The 23,650-nt window shown below is 44.9% G+C and overlaps 2 protein-coding genes across 2 annotated transcripts in view; one reads left to right on the top strand and one right to left on the bottom strand.

The window, feature by feature from the left end:
- Nucleotides 1–32: 32 nt before the first annotated feature.
- On the top strand, nt 33–23,000 carry LOC119372045 (trifunctional enzyme subunit alpha, mitochondrial). The gene is made up of 17 exons (XM_037642483.2): nt 33–169; nt 570–611; nt 707–777; nt 840–973; nt 5,458–5,596; nt 6,799–6,918; nt 7,072–7,174; nt 7,637–7,759; nt 7,855–7,973; nt 9,000–9,166; nt 9,929–10,099; nt 10,858–11,080; nt 11,786–11,995; nt 15,644–15,839; nt 17,859–17,970; nt 18,065–18,155; nt 22,537–23,000. Exons 1-17 carry the CDS (start codon nt 112–114, stop codon nt 22,750–22,752), a joined length of 2,295 nt encoding a protein of 764 aa, XP_037498411.1. The 5' UTR covers nt 33–111; the 3' UTR covers nt 22,753–23,000.
- Nucleotides 15,624–23,650, bottom strand: part of LOC119372044 (probable ATP-dependent RNA helicase DHX34) — a 38,919-nt gene continuing 30,892 nt past the window's right edge. Inside the window, exon 18 of the mRNA XM_037642482.2 lies at nt 15,624–15,882. Coding sequence (XP_037498410.1) covers nt 15,875–15,882 — 8 coding nt within the window. The 3' untranslated portion in view covers nt 15,624–15,874. The remainder of the gene's footprint in view (nt 15,883–23,650) is intronic.

The following is a 23,650-nucleotide window of genomic DNA, read 5'->3' on the forward strand; positions in this document are numbered from 1 at the left end:
TAAGTAAAGACAACGTGTCATGTAAATAAGGATAGCATCGGGTTTTACCACCACCCAGCCGGCTGGCAATCATTTAGCAGTCAACGAGGAGGCGAAGTACGGAAAATAAGTATGGCTTGTAGGGCGCTGGGACTTTTACGAATTTATCCTCATCTGGTTTCTTCGATCCGTAAGTAGCTAATGAGAACTGACAACACATTGGTTCGCTTTTTTGTAACATTCAGAAGCGGAATTCAGTGCGCCGTTGTTTGGTACTATCGGGGTCACTCAGAATAACCCCTATCTTGTGGGGGGCTTGCCGGCATGAACGCTCTTGGGATTGTCGCCCGTGCTTTTACATGGCATCGCCGTATCATCGCTGAAATTGTTGGTACAATAAAATACGAGTATTTTCGCGCAATTACGCTAGCGTTAACAACTGAACATGACTTGGTTGGATGTCACGTTACGTTACTGAAGTTGTTCCTCGTATCTCGTTGTTACCTTGGGCAGGCGCAGGCTAGAGATCGCACGGATGCGCGAAGACTGCGCGCATATGTGTAACTGAAATGACGCGTTTCCCATTTCAGGAGGAAGCTCAGTGAGGACATTCTCACTTTCAAGCATGCGTCGTAAGTTGAATCGTCGGTCTCCTGCCTACCTGTACGCTGTAGCCCCGCCTTCATGTGAAAATAACGCCCGTGTTTTCCTCATTTTTTCCCCCCAGAATTGAAACACCTAAAGTACGATGTCAAGGAAGGCGTCGCCGTCATTCGATTCGACTCGCCCAACTCGAAGGTTTGTAGATTTCATCAGCCGTGTTGCGGTGTGTTGGTGACACGATTTGTTCACTCGCGCAGGTGAATTCGCTAAATGCCGAAGTCATGGAGGATGTGAAATCCATCCTAGACGACTTCACGAACAACGGTTCGGTGTCCAGCGGTGTACTCATCTCCTCGAAGCCTGGCTGCTTCATCGCCGGAGCAGATATCTTGTAAGGCTGACGTGTTTGTAAATGGTATACGCATAAAAATTTTGATCACTGCAGTGATGATAAACACTGTCAGGTGTGGTGTATAACGAAGCAATAATTTGATTTGTATCTGATGAATGATGGAGATTTTTTTTGGTGTAGTGCAGACGAATGGAACACATCCTAAAGGTGCTGGGCAAGATGCTTTAAAAGTACATTAAAATATGCATTCAGTGTACCCATCAAAGTTCTTATTAAAGTACAACATACAAGCTGATACATCTATAAGCGTTGCAGTAATTGACTAGAATTGGCTCACAGATTTTTGAAAGTGGCTTCTCACAGCGAAAAGCCAGCTTGGTGCCCGATCATCCTTTTCATATTTAGAAGCTTGACAATTTACTTAAATTTATTTAAGAAAGCAAGTAATGCGTGTAGACATGCCAGTTCACTTGTTTTCTGGAATATGTGGGAACTGCAACACTTGCATAAAATGGCAACAAGCTGGTCATGTGCATTATTGCAGAAAGCTTTCCATGCTAAGCTGAGACATGCATCATACGGCTGAGTGACTGTCACAGTCATTTTCCTGCTCCTAAAATTCAAACATTGCCTGCGTGCCAACCACAAGACCTGCATCAAGTACGCGTGGTGCCACCTGTTGCAGTTGCTAGGCGACGCCAGGTGGGGGCGCCACAAGCACTGGCGCGAAACCTGGCAAAACTGGTCTTCCAAGTGCTGTCACAGTCATCGTCAATCCCTATGCTTCACTGTTCTAAGAAGCATGCAGTTATAAATATAGTGAAGCATTGCAACAGCTTTTTATCAGAAAAGTGTTTGCTCTGTGGGGGCCAAAAATTAAGTATGTAATACCCCTGTCACACGGCAAATCTAGCGTTGTTTACAATCAATGACATTAGGTGAACTTAATGTCATTTTACCTGCCTGCTGTCGCGCGACAAAAACAAATATAATTTTAAAATGATGACCTTAGCCCTCCTGAGCCATGACTTTGGCAGAAATAAAAATCGACCAAAAATTGCATGTAACATGTGTGTGTCCTCGAAAATAATTTTTATCACTCAAAAGCTGCTCCAAGAATATAAGCGCAGCCGTTTTACACAATTTGCCACAGCTGCACAACACAAACGAAGTCAAGCTCCTCGTCAAGCCAAGAGCCACTCGAAAAACAACATGGCCAACGACATGACGGAGCATGGGGGCGTGACTGACACTCTGGTAGCACAAATGAGATGGCGGCAGCAAATTCATGTAGTCACCACCTTGACCACCAAAAACGTGCAATTGGACGATCAACACCTGTGATCCAGGCAAGAACGACTACAGAGCACAAATGAAACATGGCTGGCGTCCAGCCGCTGCAGTTGAGAGTAGCTTTCTTTTAGAAACTTTCGCGCGTACTATTACGTCATCAAACCAGCAATTAGTTAATCTAGTAAAGAGTAAGTTGTTTATGAATGAAAAAAGTTACATATACAGAAGTCATTCGCTATCTCCTTAAAAGTTTCTGGTGCCAAGGCCACACGTTTGGTTCGAAATCGAATGTGAATGTGTTTCGTGAACTCTTCAACAGAAAATGTCGTTTCATCTAATAGCATTAGTTTCCCCGCTTGACAGCAGACAAAAGACATTACAACTGAATGACATTCGCTGTAAATGACATTAGATTTTCTATCTGACAGGGGTATTAACTTGTGTTCCAAACAAAACTTAATAAGAGCCATGATTGAATGAAGTGTAGTGTAAAGGGACGCTAAAGAGAAACAGTGAATCGGTTTAGATCGATAAATTGTGCTCTGAGAACTCTAATGTCGTTAATTTCGCCATCATAGGTTTATTAGTAGAGGAGAAAATGAAGTTAAAAAAGTTTCATTTTTAAATTTTGCGTCGAAAACTTCCCACGTGACGTCACGGATTTCAAAGTGTATTTATCGTATTTTGGTGCCATTGGCTCAACAATATTACCCCAAACTTGGTATGTTAAGTCTATAGCACCCTCAGAGGACAATGTGCTTCATTTTTACCGATTAGGAACTACGTAGTCCCTAGTAGGCGCCGTCAAAACATGTGACGTCACGGCGAATGGCGCAGGAACTTCTAGGTGGCGTCGCCACCCACATTTTGTTTTTGCGCGTTTTCTCGCTTACTAAGAGTCTTCTCGCAGCAAGTGTAGTGTTTTTGGTATCGTGAAAGAGTACCTTACTAATATGGGAAAAATCGTTTTGCTCTTTAACGTCCCTTTAAGTGTGGTTTTAGGTAAGTGTGTAGGATTGTCTTTTGGTACGGAAATGAATAAAAATAAAATAAGTTCTCTACAAATGAACTGTAAAGAAAATCCTATTTTCTTTGTTTTGGTGTGCTTCAGGGATTTCTGGCTCCTTGAGCAGTGGTTTATCCTGTAGAAGTATGTTATCTATACAATACACCAGATATGTATCCAACATAAAAATACTGATACATTTATCATAAGATACTGTAGGAGATAAATGTGTCCTCAATGCTGCCCTGATCACATAGTGACCTCTGGTGGTGACAGTGTAATGCTGGAGTCAACCATAGCCCACAAAAGGTGTTCCTTAGCTGCGTGACCTGTCCAAGAGGGGAAATGACGAAGAACACTTCTGGTTGTGATTAGTATATCTGGACCAAAAAGATTACAGTGGCAGATAGGCAGAGTTGGTTATTGCTGGAAGTGATTCGCTTGCATTGTTTAAAAACACTGCTTCACAAGATGTCAGCACTAGCAAAGTAATTTGCATATGAACCTTCTATTACAAGTACACAAAAGTACATATGTGCGGTGGCGAAATTTTGTCGCAGCGAACGGGAAATGTTTTACAGAGCCGTGCCTTCTAAAGCCACACCAGCTAAGGCCACACCAGCTTTGACAGGCATGTCAAAGCTGGTGGTTTGACAGGCTGTGTAGTGAAATACCATGTGTAATTAGAAGGCAGGTAGATATGAAATAAAATGATGAGTTTTCTTTTCAATAAGCTTCTATTTGCTGGTTCAGTGCTGTGTTTGTTGTCCTGATTTTCTCATCCCTTTTGCTTCTCCCACTGGTGTATGAACCCAATTTGAAGTTAGAATGTTTTTTTTTTATTAGATGTTGCTTGTCACTACAGCTCAGCATGTTACTGCACAGCTGTGGGGGCCGGGGTTATTGAGTTGCCCTGCTGAAGAGGAAGTACTGCATCTGTCACTGTGTCTCTGCTGGACACTGTGCGATTTTTATCTCTCTTGTCAGTTTTTGCCGAGTTCCCTGGCATTGCTCTCGTCACAGCTGTTAATTCATGTGCGACAGCACAGAATTGGAGGAGGTTTGCGAAGCGCTGCAGATGTTATGAAAGCATAGGCTTACCTGTTTTGTGTGTCGCTTGCACCAGTCGTGGGTGCCTGCGAGTTTCAGCTTATGAGGAAATGTTTTTACATACGAGAAGCTAATGCGAGATACGACAAGACATAAAAAACCTTTAAAAAAATAGCATGTGTGGCATGCGACATGATCTGATGCTGTTTCGAGGCAAATATGTTCTGAAGATGGCCAGTCGCTTTTTATTTGGAAAAGGAATACTTCATTGTACTTCTTCGCAGACAAGTTTTGCTTGATTAACAAAAGGGTGACAGATATGTGCTTGTATGGGGATTTGAAAGGATGTAATTGTGTTTGTTGCACTATAATTTTCACCTGATATATTTCGTTATTACAGGGTATCTTATCATGGCTATGTGAGGCTGGCTAGACACAGAAAAAAAAAATCTACGCATGACTTTTTGTAGCACAAGAGATGAAAAATTTGCGAACAAGGGGTGTTGCTAGAGTCGACGTTTCGACAAGCGGACTTGTGTTCTTCAAGGCTGCAGCCTTGAAGAAAAGTTCGCTTGTTAAAACGTCGGCTTCAGCAACACCCCGTGTTCACAAATTTTTCGTCTCTTCAAGCTTCCATTTTTCCCTGAACTTCTGCCTTTATTTAGATTTTTGTAGCACATTTATCCCAAATCTTGTCACTAAGAAAAGTCAGTTTTGTCGTTTGTATTGTGAACAAGGTTCCAGTATGTACACCAAGCAATAATTTCATACCGTGACTTTACCTGGTCAGATGGCTCTCAGTCAAACCTGCGACGTCATCGTTGTCGTAATAGTAGTGGCAGTAGTAGTAGTAGTAGGCGTCATGCAGGTCACTTGACCAGATGAGGGTAGTGAATAAAGAAATAAATAAAACGAAATGAAATGATTATTATGGTGCTCGAAATGATAATATGCTCGAGATGATTTATGGCAGATTTACGACGCCATGTGACGTCATTTCACTTAGACAACTGCATAGACTCGCATGCTTACAGCTTCACTCGAAGTCTAATGGTTTTCATCATGTGGGACTGGCTGAACCTTTCTTTTTTTGCATGTGTATGGTTGAGTAACCATGTAACCATCCTTAAGCAAGGAGAACAGATGAATAATCCATGCTGCCCCTGAACATCAGGATGCTGGACAAATGCAAGACTGCAGCGGAAGCTGCTCGTCTCTCCCGCGAGGCCCAGGAATTGGTCCAAAAGCTGGAGGACAGCCGCAAGCCTATCGTTGCAGCCATCATGGGTTCGTGCCTCGGAGGCGGCCTGGAGGTAACTGGATTGCTTGTGGTACTACATTCATGAACAATGTGAAAGGGAACACCGAGGTTGCCTTCAAGAGGCCATATTGGCCAAACGCAGTTGCAAAGCATCAAAATGTTTGTAACCGTAACTGTTTGAGTGGAAAAGTACATTTTGCAAATCAGTACATCAGATTCCTATCCATGCTTTATGACTAATCGTTGCTGCAACACGAACTATGGCCTTCAAGAGGCCATAGTGGCTAAACGCAGGTGCCATGCACTAAAAATGTCCATAACACTAAATGTTCAAGTGGAAAGGCACATTTGCTAATCAGTATGTCAGATTTGTAACTGCGCACCACAACTAATCATTGCTGAAGTACGAACTTCGTGTTCCCTTTCATATTGTTCATGACTGTACCCCCCGTGGCGGCTCAGCGGCTAAGGCGCTGTGCCGCTAAGCATGAGGGCACAGGTTCAATTTTCAGCCATAGTGGCCGCATTTATATTTCCGCAAAGAGCTAAAACAGCCACGTGTGCAGATTTATATGTATGTTTCAAAAACCCCAGGTGGTCAGAATTAATTTAGATGCCTCCCTCATTACCGCATAGATTGTCGTTTTGCACATAAGACCCCCAGCAATTAATTTTAATTGCTGCTATGTCTACCTGCATTAAACATTGAAATGTTCCTGCATGATTGCACATTTCTTTCAAACAAAGCCCATCGCAGCTCTTTGTAGGAATAATAAATCTTGACAGTGTATGTCTGTAAGGAAAACCGGTCATACGCTGTAAAGGAAGAGTTTATTTCGTGGTTGGGTTGTAGTTGTTACAGCCTGAGCCCCAAATATATTGAAACCACAACAGCATTGATTTATACATACACATACCCCACCCCCTCCCAAATTATTTCCAAGATACTTTTTTTTATTAAAAAAAGTACTAGTATCATGGATGAATACCTGCAGAACTTCTTTTGAGTGGAATGTGTATTTTTAGTTGGGACTGGGAGAGCATGTAAGTAGTTACAAGTGCCTCTGCTATGTTTCAATCAGCTTTTGCTGCGAGACTGCTGATGAATTCTGTGTCATCTTTTATGCATTTTGCAGCATTTTACGTGACAACCGTGCGAATGCACACCATTTGACACCTTTGCCGTGTGACTGCATTGTTATTTTTAGCTTGCCATAAATAGTTCCGTCTCTCATCCGACACAAAACATTTCAGGTTGCGATGGCCTGCCAGTACCGGATAGCAGTCAAGGACCGGAAAACGGTCCTCGGTCTTCCCGAGGTTATGCTCGGAATCTTGCCCGGGGCTGGCGGCACTCAGCGTCTCCCAAAGCTTGTAAGTCCAGAGAGTGTAATCAATTGGGATTCGAAGTGGTGAAGTTTGCACAAGTTCTTGTTCTGTTCAAAGTTTTTGGCATGCCGTTTCAATTTCCTCACGTCTTTTGTTGTAACGGTTTCGAGATTACTTTGTGTTCAACTGCTTTTCCAGGTCCAGCTTCCAACGGCGTTGGATATGATGCTTACTGGCCGAAACGTACGTGCAGACCGGGCCAAAAAGATTGGACTTGTCGATCAAACAGTGGAGCCCTTGGGTAATTGTGTTCTTAGACCACTAGACTAGTGGTTCATTCCCAGCGGCTTATCTACTAGTACAATGCATTAAATTCTAATTGCATTTATGGTTTTTGGCCGATGCTCTGTTCATTATATTTGTTGTCAAGTATCATCGAGTTAATGATGGGTCCTGGTAAGACCATGAGTACATGAATATCAGTGAGTTCTATTGTCACAGTTAATAAAGGTCACCGATTTCAGGTGTGAGACTTGGCTTTTAGCTTTTAAAATTATGCCGTTCAGCAGAAATGCTAGCTTTCCACGAGCTGGTACAAATGGATCTTATCAAATTAAAGTGGTAGCATTGAATGATTCATGGAACTGCATGCCAGCCATCATTTGGTCTTTTCATTAACTGACGAGACAAAATGCTTGCTCCAAGTCCATTTTGCAATGGCCTGCAAGGCTCTAAATTTTCAAATTAACCACACTTCTTTCAGGCCCCGGAATAAAACCCATCGAGGAACGGATGATCGAATACCTCGAAGAAGTTGCGATTCAGGCCGCCAAAGGCCTTGCTGATGGATCACTGAAGCCGAACCGAACACGTCCCCTGATGGAACGTAAGTTGATGGACACTCTGGCGAGTTTGTTTCGTTCATATAAATGTATTGTTTCTGACACTTTGCTGTGTATGTGATGAATGTCATTTCGATAGGTTTAATGAACAAGGCCCTGCAGTACGAACTGGTGCGGAACATGGTGTTTGACAAGGCAAAGAATCAGGTGATGAAGATGACGCAGGGACTGTACCCAGCTCCGCTAAAAATCCTCGAGGTACCGTCCCTCTTGTTATTCTTTGCCCAGCAACAATGTACAGTGGTGAAATTAATGATCAGTCACATTTCCATGCTTACATGGCTTGGGTGTATACAGTAAAACCTCGTTCATACATTCCAGTGTATGTCTTTAGTTTTTAGAGCTCTCGTGCCTTGAATCACAACTCATGTGTAATTCTTGGGGTCATGTGTGCTAGCTTCCAGTTTCTTACAATTCCCTTCCCAGTTGTATTGTCTAAAGTAAGTGGCAGTCCTTATGTTGACTGCTGTGTGGTGCCACTCTTTACAAATAAACGGCAAAATTGCCTGTCATCTCTTACTAACGGCTGATGGGCAGCCTACATGTTCACTCGTGGCCACACCATCCGGCCAGTGGAGCACACCATCCTCCCTTCGCCTTTCTCAAACTGTTGTTATAGTGCGCATTCTGTCTTGTCACATTTTTTTCTTTTTATTTTCACAGTAAAAAATTATGCAGAAAAATTGTTATTGCATGTTATATTTCCCAGATCACACATTTTTTTTTGCAGCCTATCAGGCTTGTGCATCAGTTCTGTTCTGATGGCTGGATTAAGCAACCCAGTGTTCCTTGTTGCAGAAAAAAAAGGGATGATAATAACAGGAAGTAACAAGATGTTCAAGTGTTATGTGGGGCAGAGCCAATTGGCTCACACTATTGGGATGAAAGACTGCTAGCCTTAAGCTTACTGAATGTTCATTTGAAGTGCCTGGCCCTTTCACATGCAACCATCAAACTAAAGCCTGTGTGCATAGTACTTGTGTTTGCAAAGTTATGAAGCATTGGCGATTGGATCATGGTGAGGCTGACAAGCCAGCGTGCAGTGATTGTCTGCACTTTCCTAGCAGTTGGTGACAGGTGCCGCAAACTGGCCTGCTGTGCTGTTTTGAATTGAGTGGGTCATTGCTTGGTGGTGTTTTGTGACTGTGATGGTCACACGCTCCTAAACCGGGTTTTAATCTGACGGATGGCAGCTTAGATGGCCACACTCATGTTGTTGTGCAGGTTGTCAAGACTGGCGTAGTGAAGGGCCCCAAGTTTGGCTACGAAGCCGAGCATTCGGGCTTTGGCGAACTCTGCATCACCCCGCAGTCCAAGGGGCTTATGGGTCTCTACTTCGGTCAGGTTACCTGCAAGAAGAATCGCTTCGGACAGCCCCAGAATGAAGTCAAGTGAGTGTACTGTTGCCGTTTTGTAACCATTTGCTAAGCTAAACCAACTTCAAAACTGCCGTTCATCAATATGCGTGTGCCGCTGAGCACTGCGTCTATCGACACTTATTTCATGTTCCAACCCTTTCCTTAATTGTGCAGTATGAGTTGTTTAAGAATTGCCCAAAACTCCATAGCTCTAAATGTGACACTGTTCTGGTATCTCCAGCTTTCATGCGGTGTTTCTTGGTACATGAATTAGCGTAAGAAGCATACAAACATACCAGTACTGTATTGGACCTCTTAATCGACTGTGACAAGCTTGCATGATGATTTAGACGTTTAATAATTACTCGTTTAGTTGTTGCGAGCTGACACGGATATCAGCAGGTGCCTTTGTGTGCTCAAGTCAATGTGAATATGATCCTGTTTTCTTTTTCCTTGTTTGTATCATGACAGGAAAGTGTACAAGCCAAAATCGCAAGTATTTGCAGCTTCCTACATAATCTGGCTAGACAGTCGTTCATTAACAGCTGCTTGTCTTTGAAGATACAGTCAGACTCGCATATATCGAACCCATTATAAGGAATTATTGTGTGCATCGAACAATGGTAAAATCTCCCTGAATATATTTTTGATATATGAAATATTTTATGTATCGCATTACTTATGTAAAGAACTTTTTTGTGGTCCCCTTCAGATTCGATATATTTGGGTTCGACTGTAGTCCGAAGACGCGTCTGTTGAAGATGCATGAGCCTACGTTGTCGTCTCATTGTGCAGGAGAGTGGGCATCCTCGGAGCTGGCCTCATGGGTGCCGGAATCGCGCAAGTCTCGGTGGACAAAGGCTGGAGCGTGGTGCTCAAGGACACTGCCGAGAAGGGACTGACACGGGGCGAGCAGCAAGTTCGCAAGGGCCTGGACGAAGGCGTCAAGAAGAAGCGCTTATCCGCGTAAGCCTTTGGCATGTGGCTGATACGGACTGTGTGAAATAGAGACAGAGAAAGGGGACTTATCGTTCACCAACAGCTAGTTCGGGTCGTTGCTGTCAAAGCCTAGCTGCGTTTTGCCTCGCCAACTCGACGCAGTGTAGCGAAAATTTTGATAGCCAACCAAGACTGAGAACCAATGAAACGACTTCTCTGTCGTCCACCTCTGACCCTGCATAGCAATTTGTATAAGCATTAAGGAAGGATTAGCGATGTAAAAAGGGAGAGCCCGCTTCCTTTATGGAACACATTTCCAGCTCTAGTTGTACTTATTTGATAATATGAACTCTAGCTTAGAATGACAGTTTGAGCTAGTTGGAAAATATTCATGGTAGAAGTGTAAGGTGCGCAGACACATGAGAAGAGAAGCAGACGACACAAACCGGGCGTTTGTATCGTTTCTTTTTTCTTGCGGCTACGTAAGTCACGTTCTTATGCGATGAGCCCTAGTCTTCACTGTAATGCATGAAGTTGGTGAGTTCAGTTAACCGGACACGTTGTGTGGGCCGTCACCAGCAACCATAACGTTGTGCAGAGTTCTTGTGATGTGACCCTTTTCACAGAAAGTAGGGAACAGGATGTGTTTCTGAATGACCTTGAGTTCTTCGTTCCTGTACTAAATTCTTGCTTGGAATATCCCTTCTTTTTGTCAACTTTTTTTTGTGTGTGCGTTTGGCCTATCATCCCAATACCGAGTCCTTTTCTCTCTCCGCGCCTTTCAGCTATGAGCGAGATCTGTACATGTCGGCGCTCGAGCCCACGCTCAAATACGACCACTTCAAGTCGACCGACATTGTCATTGAAGCCGTGTTTGAGGACCTCGCCATCAAGCACGCCGTGCTGAAAGAAGTGGAGGAGGTCATTCCGGCACACTGCGTCTTTGCGTCCAACACCTCCGCGCTGCCCATCTCCAAGATTGCGCAGGCTAGCAAAAGACCCGAAAAGGCAAGAAGTCTTGCTTGAGCTTTGATGGCAGTGTTCACATTGTGTATGTAAGCCACTTGTCCCATTACTTCTTGCGTCCCACCTTTTGTTGGGATGGATAAGTTAAAAAAAAAAATGAATGCATACCCACTACAGTCGGATACAACTTGAGAAGTCCGGAGAGGCCCTGCCCAGATGATCGAAGCAAGGCAGCTGATCGCTTCCGCTAACCAACCATATTACAGGCAGCTGTTACATTTAAGCAGCAGTTCTGTTTAAGAGATTACCGTTCACTGAGAGTGTACTGTAGCCTGGTTACTGCATTTACTCTCGTATAACCTGCACAAGAACTACAGAAAATTCGGACCTCAAGTTGAAGTGTGGGCTATGCACTAATTTTGGTGTGCAAGATGGCTTCTTGGCAATACACGGAAGGTGGCAGTCACAGCTCCAGCTAAGACTAACAGAAAGTTGAGCACTGGGGAGTGACACTGGTGACTTAAACCGAGCAAAAATAATGTTATTGCAACAGCTAGTAGGGTAATCTCTGTCAAAGTGTAAAATAATTTGCGCAGTTGCAATGTGTGAAAACTATGTGGGGACTTTTATTTTTTCTCGTGGGTTGTAGTTGTGGGTTATATGCAGGAGGTGCGTTATATGTGAAAAATTACGGTACCCATCTCACTGCACTGTGGCATTCACCGGTTCACTCGCAATTCCATCCAGGTGGTGGGCATGCACTACTTCTCCCCCGTCGACAAGATGCAGCTGCTGGAGGTGATCACCCACGAGAAGACTTCGCAGGACACCGCAGCCACTGCCGTTGCTGTGGGACTCAAACAGGGCAAGGTGGTCATCACGGTCAAGGATGCGCCCGGCTTCTACACCACGCGCATCCTGGCGGCCATGTTGGCTGAAGCCATCAGGCTTCTGCAGGTGGGAACGCTTTCTGAAACCATTCGCGGCTTTCCAGACACAAGATCTGCAACAGTATCGGCTAAAGAACAGTCAAAACTCAGTATAACGAAAACTGATACAGTCGACGACCGGTAATTCGGACTCCACGGGGAACGTAAATAAGTCCGAATTATCGAATGTCCGAAAAAACGAATGCGCCAAAAAAAAACAAAAAAACTTTTATTGACACTTCAAGGTCCCGGTGGTCGAAAAAAGTTGTCAGTGCGTTGCTGCCTGCACTTCCGCTTACGTGCAACCAAGTCCGCCTGTATCTCCGCCAGTGTGATGTGATCGCTGTACGATGACGAGCTGGTTTCGTTTGTGAAGGCAACGCGTCTGTGCGGCGCACTTAGCGGTCGCACAAAGAGGCAGCATGAATGGCGGCGCGGCGCGTTTGGGTTCTCGCCTATTAAATGTGTGCACTACGCATGCAACTGCACCAGGCCACATGCACTATCGAGCAGTTGACTGAAGATGCTTATCGTAAGGCTTGTCAGCGATTGAGCTGTATGTTTGTGTTTGCCACCTGCCGCCATCACGCCTCCGTGCATTTCCACTGCTTATCCGTAAAGACATCGCCGCACGGCGCAGTGATAGTGGCCCCTTTGAATTTCTGGTCCGCTTCACCCCATAACACTTCAGCATCGCGACAAAGCTGACTTTTAGACTCTGCTATTGTCGCAAACAGGTCGACTCGCGAAAGCGCTGGTTCGAACCTACGAGATGATAGACGCGGCAGAGGTGGGGGCTTCAATTATTGCCTTTCGAACCTGCAATTTGGGCAGAAAGTCCGAAAAATCGGACACCGAAGAGTTTTAGCGTCCGAAATTTACGACGTTCTTGACCACTGACGTCTATGAGGCTGGTGACGGTGCCGCGAAAGCGTCCGAATTTTCGAGCATGTCCGGAAAATCGGGCGTCCGAAAAATCGGCAGTTGAATGTATCTGCCGCCTTTCCTAATTGTCGTCGGCGCGGCCTTCGGCGCTGGCTGTGAGGGCACCGTTGGCACCATTTAACTCAGATCTTTTGAGACAGCAAAGCGTAAAATAAAGCAAGTCTCAAGATAAAAATGAACGCGCGCGCAGAACGCTTTACCGCAGACGCATTCGACAAAATGGCGGCGATAGTAGCGCAGCGCGGGGATACAGGAAACGGAATGTAGGATGTTCGCGATGTCGATACGATTTCCCACAGTTGACCAGTGCCTCCAAGATCAGCATTTCCAATCGCAAATCTGAGGCATAAAGTAGCGATCGAAATAGAGCCTCATAGATCACCAATTAGCTTTCATTTTGATCTCTGAGGCCATACTTTGTATAGTACGGGTGCCGGAGGAGATAATGGCTGGCGATTCGGCGTGCGCGGCAGTCTCGGACAGGGTCCGGATTATCGAATGTAGATCTCGCACCTGTCCGAAATATCGGTCGTCTTTACACATTACTTCTATGGGATCATCGGGGGTGCCGCGCGACTGTCCGAATTACCGAGCATGTCCGAATTATCGGTGTCCGATTTATCGGTCGGCGACTGTATAACCATTGATTGGTTATAACGAACTAAACTAGAATAATACAGTGTTAATTAAGTACAGCGCTAAGTCATCTTCAGGTCGGATGCGATTTTGATATAAACAGGCTTGGACTGTACAATCAAGTGCGGATGTATTGCATTCACTATGCTCAGCGCTTGTTACATCCCTTTGGAAATCCCATGCAAAAGCATAGCACTCTGCTACGCGTATGTCAAGCTCCCGTTCAGCTCCAGATTTAAAAATCTAAAGCTGCACTGCGCAGCACCCCTGAAGGTGTACCTCTCATAGTTTGTGTGAGATCACTTGTGTCACAGGAAATGTTGATGCCAAGAAAGCTGCACTGTTTTCAGCATATGCTGTCAAACGGGGCTGTGAACCAAAAAAATCCGCAGTATATCTACGGGGTGAATGATGAGTGGGGCGAAGCTCCGGAGGGAATCATCGGTAAACCGTGAATACTCCGAGCGAAAGCGAAAGCGCGCCAACAGTGAGCGGATTTTATTACAACGGTCCCTCTCGCGTACGTCGCTGCACTAAACCGAACGATTGCCTTCCACCAATGACACGCTCCATATGTGAATCTTCCGTGAATTCTGCCCAGTGCATCATCAACGGCGTGAGATCGGGCGCGTTTATACTAAAGGGTCGATGAGAGTCATGGCGACTTGCAGCTCACTTTAATTTTACATCTACGCTGTGAATTTTTATTGTTTAATCACACACAGGAGAAATCTCACACAGGCGCTACCTTGGAGGTCAAAATCCAGTGCCTATATATACGGGGTGGTCAGTGAACGGTTGTGCAGCGCGAGCAGTCGGTTTTTTCAATCAAGAAACTCGCTAGCAGACGCTGCCTGCGTCGGCGTCGCGAGGCGAGAGGGGGGGGGGGGGACTAGCGCACGCATCTGCAACGCAGCGAGCGCCTCCGCACCATCTAGGAATCTTTCTGAGAACTAGAGGTGGCTACGACAGCACCATCTAGTGAACACTCCAAGAACAAGAGGTGGCTACCTACTACTACTACTACTACATACTACAGAGGAGGGACAGACCTACACCCAAAGGAGCTTCGCCCCTAAAAAGCAGTGCAAGCAATTGAGGAGAACCAGCAAAGTGGTGTCTTAATCTTAAAATACGGATGGCTTGTGTGGCAGGTATTTGCATTCTGCAACGATGGATTTTCTTTTGTAAGCTTCACCGCAAAACAGCCACGCACTGTGATGAAGAGTGCTAATAGCAGAAAGAGCTAATCACTGTGCAGTGAAGCATACTACTAGTGGCCGTTCTGCTATTCATAAAGAGGACAGCATTGTGACTTCAAGAACGTAAAAGGCCTCCTGGTTCAGTGCAAGTGTTCCACAAGAAGGCGTATATGAAAAGTGAATAAATAATCTTTTGTGCCTTTGATGCGGCCTTAGAGCAACAAGTCTGTAAATTCCATTGCATTTCATGACTTCGAGAGACTAAGACAGGTGAAACTTTTAAGTAAGCCTCAGATAGGCATATTTCCTTATTTTGAATTATCAGCGTATCAAACTATTTTGCAATCCGCTTCAAGTTGGATATATTTGTTCGACTGTATTTGTTTGCTCAGCAACACGAGATATATGTTCTGGTAGCAAAAATGGTAAACACATGTGCTATATAGCAACTGAAGCGGCACATTCTAGATGAGCAAATGGATTTTGACCCATGCATGATAACATTGATCACACAGTTAAATATTACTGACATTGCAAAACACATGTTTGTAATGTAACTGCTTTTAATTAACACATCAACTAACTGCTGATTGGTGGTCCAGGATTGACACGAGACCTTTTGAGCACCCATTGGAGACGATTACTTTGCGTCACTCTGGCGTACAGTTGCATACCCCTTTTTCTCGCTGGTATCATGCATAGGATGAATGTTAGATATAAACACATGATATTTTTAGTTCTGTGCAACATCATTATGAGAAGGCTTAACAGCATTGTCATTGTTGCCATGATGGCAAAGATGACACAGGAGTCTCTCTGAATGCATCCATTCGAACACTTCGATGGCTTCCCCTCCCTCTTCAAAAGTGCACATTTGTGTGGGACTTGTGCAGGAGGGAGTCACAGTCAAGGAGCTGGACTCCTTGACCAAGAAATTTGGCTTCCCCGTCGGCGCGGCCACGCTGGTCGACGAAGTGGGCATCGATGTCGCCGAGCACATTGCTGAGTACCTGGGCAAGGAGTTTGGCAGCCGCTTCCAGGGCGGCAACCCGCAAATTCTCAAGGACATGGTTGCGGCAGGATTTCTGGGTGAGTCTTTCTTTGGTAGAGTGCATGGTGATTTTTCATCCATCTGCGAACAAGAAATGATTAAGAAAACGGGTGGATCGAGGGTGTAAGCTTTGTTTGCTGGCAAACAGTTTTGTATAGTAAAGGTGGATGAGAGGGCATTTTCAAAGAGCCATAAAAATGGAACGTTTTGTTGTAAGCTGTGCTGAAGATATGCATACCATGGGTGCTATCCTGGACATTGTCAAATTCGGCCATTGGCCAACTCTGATTGGCCCAGAGGGCTGCTTGGCCTCTTTGATTGGCTTAAAATGCTGCCATTAGAAAATTTGACACAGTAAAAGCTCATTAATTCTACCCCTGTTAATTTGGAAAAATAATTTGGACGTGTTCCCTGGTCCCGGCAAGCATATGTATTGTTTATTGGCAACACACTCTCGTTAATGCAGTCATATTTGGCCGCAACCCGGTTAATTCGGACAATCCTCGGACCACGCCAAGCACGAAGTTCCGCAAATGTGCGACGTAAAGGAGTGACAACGGAGTTCGAGAACAACCAGAATGGCCGCGGGCCTTCTGAAAGGCGTGGTCGCCATCCACATTCTTACTACAATCGCGTTGTTGGCAACCAAGACTTCAGCGGCTGCGGCAAACTTGTTTTGTTTTCGATTTTACTTGGTGCACGCAAACTGCATGGGCGCTATCTATGATCGCGTCGATAGCGACTGGATCAGAGCTGGACAAGCAGTACTTTTGTTTTCATCGCATGGCTTCAGAACTGCGTTGTGCTACCATCCGTGATTGCGCATTAGTGAGCCAGGTTTATTCTGCAGCAGATGCGGTGCTCAGCCGTTTTTTGAGTTTGAATATAGGCCGCACGCGTGCCTTCAGAACAGCGCGGATGCTATGATTGTGTATTTCGTGACCATGGATTCGTCCTCAGCGGATACGGCACTCAGTAGCTTCGTTTTAACTTTGGGCAATGCACGTGCAATGTCACAGAACTCAAACATGGTGGAAGTTAAAGATGAAGTGCTTCAGCCGCGGTCCGCATGCTGGCATAAAACTTGCTCGCTATATTGTGGTGGACGAACGATCAGTTGCTGGCCATTCTTCCAGCGAAAAAGTTCTTGTCATGTGCGCATGGTGGTGGTGGTGGTACAATATAAGGCATGGGTTCAGAGCACATTTCTGCTTAATACAAGAGGGTCTTGAGCCGCAGTCACGTTATGAATGAATGCATATGACGAAAATTGCAGCTTTTACACTGCTCTTATGCAAAATAAGTGCTTAATTTACGTATTCGTCAAGAAAATGAAACTGCATTGATGTAGTAGACAGCTGTTTATTGTTTTCTTGGTACTTTCTATAATTCGGACATTTTCTCTGGTCCTGTGACATCCGAATTAACGAGTTTTGCTGTATGGCGGAATTCGACAGTGTCCAGAATATCACCCCAGAACATAGTTTTCTGCAAAAACTTACTTATGACGGCAATACTGTTGCTATGTCTGTAAACCTCAAGTGTGGTGGTTCTTCCAGCATGGGCAATGCTGGTAGAGATGGGCTTCACTAAGCCTCATCTTTGTGTCTTCAAATGGCTTTGTGACATTGGGCACTGCTCATCTTTGGCAAAATAATGCGCCATTTCACATCGACTATGCATATGGGCAGGGATTGATTGTGTTCCTGTGTTTAGGACACTATGTGCTTAAAAATTTTGATATATATCACAAGAACAGTCAGCCTCTCAAAAAAGCGAAAAAGATTACGTAGACAAATTCCTGCATACTATCATCGTAATCACGGCAGCAAAAAAACTGCACCTCGCTGTCAAGTTTCATAGGAAACGCTACACAAGCTGATTCTGTTAATAACGGTTATACCATTTCCACGTAGTTTATTCATTTGCTGTTTAAAAAGAAAAAGGATTCATGTGTGTTTATGAAAGATGTCCGAGAAAATTGGATGTGAACAAGTGGTTTGCATACCGTCATGTAGGTTTTTTTTGCATACGAACTGGTTTCTGACATCTTGCAGGACGCAAGTCTGGCAAGGGCTGCTACATCTACAAGCCTGGTGTCAAGGACCGACCCATCAACGCCGAGGCAGAAAGCATGCTCAAGAACTATGCACTGCCAAAGAAGCTCGAGTAAGAACGCACATGCAGACATCTTTTAGTTTTTCCGTTTTGCAAATCCATCGTGCTAGCGTTGCTTCACAAATTTTCAACTTTTCTGTTGCAGCAACACGGTAGAAGAGCTCCAGTTCCGGCTAGCGAGCCGATTCATCAACGAAGCCGTTCTCTGCCTGCAGGAAGGTGTTCTAGCCAACCCGGTGAGTGACAGGTGTCTTCATAAACCGTGGTAAAAACTGTAAGCCGCTGTGCAGTTACTCCACATTGTGGCAAGTTTTCAAACTATGTGCACACCTACCTTATACTACCAGTGAGTGTACAATACACTTCGGTTCGACATGGTGCTAGACTAGTTCGTTGGTGATCACCATAACAGAATGCGCAGTGTGCAGGCAGAATGACAAAGACAATGAAGCCACTTGTCCATGTGTGTTTCATACGCGCTTAGTATGTCCGGTTATGATAACCGTGGAGAACTCTTACTGAAGAATCTAGTGCAAGCTCAGTGCTTTAATCCTTTACCTCCTGTGGAGCATGTTGACATATTTTGCAAGCTCACCACCATGAACTCATTCAGGTTGTCCACTGCAATACAGTCGATCTCGGATATATCGAATTATTGGCTATATCGAACAGTTCAAAAATCCCCTTGAATTTCCCATGCAAAAGTATAGGGCTGGTGCACACGTATATCAAACTCCTGCACAGTGAAACATCCGATATATCGAATGCTGCGCTGTGCCAAACTCCAGGGAGTGCATTTTTTCGAACAAATGTTGGTCATTTTCGGCCGCGTTCTGACAAGTTCAGATTACTCTTTGTGCGCATGTGACGATAAGACGGGGTCGTTGCATTACGTTGATCTGGTTGGTTGCGCAGCGCTTGTGAGTGCACCGGCTTGTTTGACGCGCAATCTGTAGGTTGTAACGCGCGGGCAGTGTTTTTCAAAGGGGCCGATTGCATGCGGAGATACTCGCCAGCCTCGTCGCAATGTTCGCATTCCCTGCCCTGTCCGCGCACGATGGCATGCGGGCCTGAAAAGCATGGCCTTCGAGATCCGCAACGTCGTGACGTATTTTTGGCGTTTTCGGTTATAAAACGCACATCTCTGAGGCTACGCTTTTTCTTGCTTTTCGCGCAAAGCAGCGGCTGCTTGCTACAAAGCCGCAAGTGCTATCGTCATCGCCATGATGTCGATGGTGGTGGGGACTTTTCCTTCGTTGTTTGTGGGCAGCGTTGTCTCTTGCGGCTTGAGAACTTGTGTACTTCTCGCTTCGTTCCTGACAAAGCCTCATTCGGGAGACAAACTGAACATTGACCCACTCGTAGCGATAGAATGATGACTGGTGCTTGGAACGAGGTCAAGCAAAGAACCGTCATGAACCGTTTCCTTGCGGGCTTTGGTGCCAGGTGGCGACTTTGGGTGCGTCATGACTGCTGACAACGGCGTACGGTGCCTCAGTGAATTTTGCGACTTAGCATTTCCGGGCGTGCTCTCGGACAGGAGTACAGCAAGCGACTTCATCGGTGCAGATGACGTCACTGTTTCTGACTGCATCGATGCCGAGATCAAGGCTGATGTTGCCGGTGCCGCGGAAGTGGGCCCGTGCGGTTATGAAGATGCCAATGTCGTCGCTAAACAACCTTTTACCGCGCTCCAGAGCTTGCATCGGCGTTCAGCGACAATCACCACTGTTGTGGCTGAATTTGCTTATTTGGAAAGTTTCAATGATATTTAGGATGACTTGATGAACTTGACAGTGCGCAAGAACGAAGACAACCTTACGCACTATTTCCGTGTGAAAGAGAGTGCGGTAACTTGCAAGAGAAAAAGTTGCCACCTTGTTATTTAGCATACTAGTTGTGAGCGAATCGTCATGCTAGCGCTTGTTACGAATGCATTAATATAAGCCTTAAATACGCATATTTTATATTTCGAATTATCGATATATCGAACTATTTCGCGATCCCCTTCGAGTTCGATATATCCGGGATCGACTGTACAGTAATACCTCGTTAACTCGAACTCGCATATCTCGAAAAATCGGCTAAGTCGAAGTTTTCCGCGGTACCGAACAATTTCCCATAGGTGCAATGTATTTATTGCCCTTTATCTCGAAGTATTTCCGTGCCCACTTTCGGTTATCTCGAAATCTCGACTGATAATGGAACCGAAACTTCGCCGCCGAACTGTTTCACAAAATACTAGCGGCAAAATGTCATACGTTTCACAAGGTTCGCGCGAGGCTGCCGCGTTTACGACGAAGTGGACACTGTTCCCGAAAGTAAAGTCGGAACCTAGCGGCATACCAACTTTGTCGAGCAACCCTGTGTCACGTCATGTGACGCTATAGACGTGCACATAAGCAGGCCCTGCAAAATAGTTCGGGTCGTACACGTTTTGTTTACCGTCAGAGATGCGATTTCAGCATTTTATTTACGCAAGGCACGTCGCGCGGATTTTTTCGTCGGCCGTGCGATGTGGTGAGGATAACGCCACCAAAGCAAAGCAAGTCACTGATGCTGCAAAGAAAGGTAGCCCTAATCAAAGAAACGGATTCGAGGCTCGAAGCTTCCGGACGTCAAAACGGCGCTGAATGTGTGGCATCGTGCGAGAGGAGCCCCTTCCAGTCACATCGACAGATAAGGCCGATTCTCTGGACTTAGCGGTGGGCTAAACTGACCTAGCCTGCAACATCGGCTGGTTTGACCATTTTCTTATGCCAAACAACGGCGTCACGCACAGTGATCGCGGCAGCGTCGACGCTGCTACTCGAGGGGTGACGACATCCGCCGAAACAAGAAACATGCTTCGCTTGATGCGAAATAAATTTGAGTGCAGCGGCGTGGATGATCGGCACATGCGATGTGTTAAGCAACTCGAGAAAGCTTTGCTAGGTGCAACTGTTACTGAGAGGCAGACCAGCCTTAGTCGGTCTCTCTGCACTAAATAAAAAGGCAGTGCCGAAAAACACAGCTGGTTAATAGCGCTAGTATGTCATTATTTTTCTTCAAAACCTTTACAAAGAGCCAGTTTGGCGCTCCTGTTAAGAAACTGGTCAGTAGGGATAACGTTTCTAGAGAGAACTGAACTTCTCAATGGAATTTGCCCAACTTTGCTTATCTCGAAAATCTGCTTATCTCGAAATTTTTTCTGGTTTTTACTACTTCGAGTTAACGAGGTATTACTGTATGTCCAAATTCCTCATACCAAAAACATTTAGCAAGTCGGTGCACCTAGTTCACTTTTTCATGTACAGAGTGCGCTACGATACTACACTCAAACCTCGTTATAACAAAGTCACATCTGTCACGAAAATTATATCCGAAAATTTGTTATAACCATTTATTTGTAACACTGTAGCTATGGCAAGACTATTCTTCATTTGCTTCGTTATATCCGTGTTCGTTATATCGAGGTTTGAGCGTATATCATTTTCCAGTACAATAACACAATGATAACAGACTACAAGCCAACCCCCTCCTTTACCTAAATTCTTTCTTTTTTTCTGGATTCATTGTTAGAATACATTGTTTTCAATGCATTCGTTCTGTTAATTTAATGTGCTGAATCCACTGAGCACTAGAAGAGAATAGGTAATTCAGGAATGTTCTTTCAAATGTGATTTGGGAGTTAGTACTGGTTTATGTGCTGACCTGCCAAAGCAGGTAAGCTTGGGCATCCAAAAATTTGATGTTCAACACATAATGAACTTGAGCTTCCAGCTTATGCTATAGGTATATGGCTGTCATTAAAGTAAAGCCTTTGATATTTCTGCATACATTAGCTCAAGATAGCGGGTTCAATTGCCAGCCGTGGTTGATGGGATTGTTGAATCCTACAAACAATCGTGGCGCAACTTAAAGGGACACTAAAGAGAAACAATGAATTGGTTTAGATTGATTAAAGTGTGCTCGGAGAACTCTTGTATAGTTTATTTCACCACCATAGGTTTATTATTAGAGGAGAAAACGAAGTTGAAAGTTTCAGTTTTAAATTTCGCGCTGAACTTTGTAATTCGTGACGTAAAAGATTTCCAAGAGCATTTAACGTATTTTGGCGCCACTGGCTCGACGAAATTTTTACAAACTTGTTATGTAAAGTCTCTGGCCCCCTCAGAGGACAATGTACTTCGATTTAACCGATTAGGAACTACGTAAGTCCAAGCAGGCGCCGTCAAAAATATGTGACGTCACGGCAAATGGTGCGGCAATTCCAAGGTGGCGTCGCCACTTGTATTTTCTCTTTGCGCGTTTTCTGGCTTATTAAGCGTCTTCTCGCAGCAAGCGTGGTGTTTTTGGTATCGTGGAAGACTACTTTACTAATGCGAGAAAAATCGTTTTGCTCTTTAGTGTCCCTTTAACAGTATATAATTCACTTCCAGACATAATTTACATACACTTGAACCTCATCATAACAAAGTTGCATTTGACACGAAAATAACTTCGCTATATCCGAAAACTCGTTATAAGTGTATATTTGAACCACTGTATATATTACCAAGGCTATTCTTCATTTACTTTGTTGTAACCAATAATTCGTTATGTCGAGGTTCGAGTGTACTCCTTGATGCTGTGCAGGTTGAGGGAGACATTGGTGCCGTGTTCGGCCTCGGCTTCCCACCGTTCCTGGGCGGTCCGTTTCACTTCATCGACACGTACGGCGCGGACAGGCTCTGCCAGTGGATGGACAAGTTCACGCAAACGTTCGGACCAGAGTTCCAGCCCTGTCAACTTCTAAGGGACCACGCAAATGACACTGCCAAGAAGTTCCACGCCAGAAACAAGCAGAAATAGAGTAACACCTTCCTTCATCATCACCGTCAGACGGTCACCGCTGCGGCGTTACTAGTTTTCGATTGTGTACGCAGTGATTTGCTTAGAGGACTGCCATGTGGAATGATGTAAATATCGATTCTAGGGGAAGAAGCATGTCTTTTTTTATAGAGTGTATTTTTCTTGAAATTGCTGTTTCTTCTGTCATGTGTCCTTTTATACGGGGAGCCCAGCCAATAAAAACACACACACATCAACTGTTAACAAAAGTCTTGCTTCCTGTTGTTTTACCACTGGGCTCTAGATGGCACATGATGCTCTTAGTGCATCCTGCCAGAGCCATTGGACGATGATGACGAATAAGTGGCAACGCGCTTCAGGTACGTACACTAATAATGGAGCAAGTGGCTGGGGATGACAAGGAAGCACTTAAACGGAGTACTGGCACGACTTTGAGGCATTGCAAAAGGGACATTTTTCATTTCCTTGGCATGCAGTGTTACCGCTCTCCACTCACTGGAGCCAAGAAACAACTACGGAATATTAGTCTGATTTTAAAGTTTTCATCGCCCAGCATCTGTGAGTCAGTCCCACCGCAATGGACATTATCATGACAAGTGAAAACAGTTTACTGAGTTTGCGAACTCTGCGTCCTGCATGCGGCCGTAATTGCTGTCGGAGTCGCTGGACGACAATTCTGTCATCACTGTATACGTACGTGCACAACGTGCAACTGACAGCAGACGCCAGAGCTTCTGCTAGTATGTCCCAAGTTGCTGTCCCCACATGACTTAAACCTACTATGTATGTAGCTGTGAAACTGCTCCCTTCACATCGAAATCTAAAGTGGTTCTTTAAGGTAGCAATATTAAAAATATATTCTGCACATTTGGGGGCTCCATATTACTCTTCTTGGGGT

The sequence above is a fragment of the Rhipicephalus sanguineus genome, chromosome 10 (genome assembly GCF_013339695.2).
Source record: "Rhipicephalus sanguineus isolate Rsan-2018 chromosome 10, BIME_Rsan_1.4, whole genome shotgun sequence".
Classification (NCBI taxonomy): Eukaryota; Metazoa; Arthropoda; class Arachnida; order Ixodida; family Ixodidae; genus Rhipicephalus; species Rhipicephalus sanguineus.

Coding starts and splice junctions, on each gene's coding strand:
- LOC119372045 (XM_037642483.2), top strand. CDS start 112: ATGGCTTGTAGGGCGCTGGGACTTTTACGAATTTATCCTCATCTGGTT. Junction 170..569: donor TCATCTGGTTTCTTCGATCC/GTAAGTAGCTAA, acceptor TTCCCATTTCAG/GAGGAAGCTCAGTGAGGACA. Junction 612..706: donor CTCACTTTCAAGCATGCGTC/GTAAGTTGAATC, acceptor TTTTCCCCCCAG/AATTGAAACACCTAAAGTAC.